Raw genomic sequence first — 786 nt, 5'->3', positions numbered from 1 at the left:
ATGATGTCTGTCAAGCAGTTTCATGGTCAGTTCATCATTCCTTAGAGGCAAAAATAATTATTATGATAATGTCGTTTTTTTCTTCACTGTCAATTTTTTTAATGATTGCTCTTTCCAGTTGGTTGCTAATTGAATGTATTCTCTTTTCAGGTCCTGGAGTTGAATGCTTCAGATGACCGTGGTATTAATGTTGTTCGAGACCAGATCCTTAGCTTTGCAAGTACTCGAACCATTTTTAAATCTGGCTTTAAGTTGATTATTCTTGATGAAGCTGATGCAATGACTAATGATGCCCAGAATGCGCTTAGGAGAAGTGAGTTTTGGTTTCATTTCATGTCTGACATGCTTGTCTGCTGTGTATATTGCACATTTTGTTTATTAAAGGCAATGATCCAATTGTTATTTTGCCAAAATATAATCTTTGGTATCATTTAATAATTTTCATCAACAAATGTATATAGTCTGGTAAGTAGGCGAATGTTAATGGAAATCACCCATGAACTGGAACAGTCCATAGAGCCGGAAGCATTTAAAGCATCACAACATGCAGTTGGCTATTTCTGCCACTATAATTGGGATTTCATTAACATATCTTCAGATTGCATCTCCATGGTTTCTCAGACAAAATTTGTTCTACAGATGAAAACAGAGAAAGAATAGGCAGTGCAAATGATTGAGAGAAAAAAGAGAAAGAGAGAGCAAATGAATGAAAAAGGGATAGAGAAAAAGAACAAAGCAAATGTATGAAAAAGGGAGAGAGAAAAGAACAGAGCAAGTGTATGTGAG

At 35.1% G+C, this 786-nt stretch overlaps 1 protein-coding gene across 1 annotated transcript in view; it reads left to right on the top strand.

Moving 5' to 3' along the window:
- Nucleotides 1–786, top strand: part of LOC119592183 (replication factor C subunit 5-like) — a gene marked incomplete at its 5' end in the record, with an annotated part of 12,482 nt that overhangs the window by 197 nt on the left and 11,499 nt on the right. Inside the window, 1 exon segment of the mRNA XM_037941012.1 lies at nt 151–313. Coding sequence (XP_037796940.1) covers nt 151–313 — 163 coding nt within the window.

Source organism: Penaeus monodon, chromosome 29, assembly GCF_015228065.2.
Source record: "Penaeus monodon isolate SGIC_2016 chromosome 29, NSTDA_Pmon_1, whole genome shotgun sequence".
NCBI lineage: Eukaryota > Metazoa > Arthropoda > Malacostraca > Decapoda > Penaeidae > Penaeus > Penaeus monodon.
The sequence above is the reverse complement of the archived record's forward strand: the minus strand, read 5'-3'. Positions and strand labels throughout refer to the sequence as shown.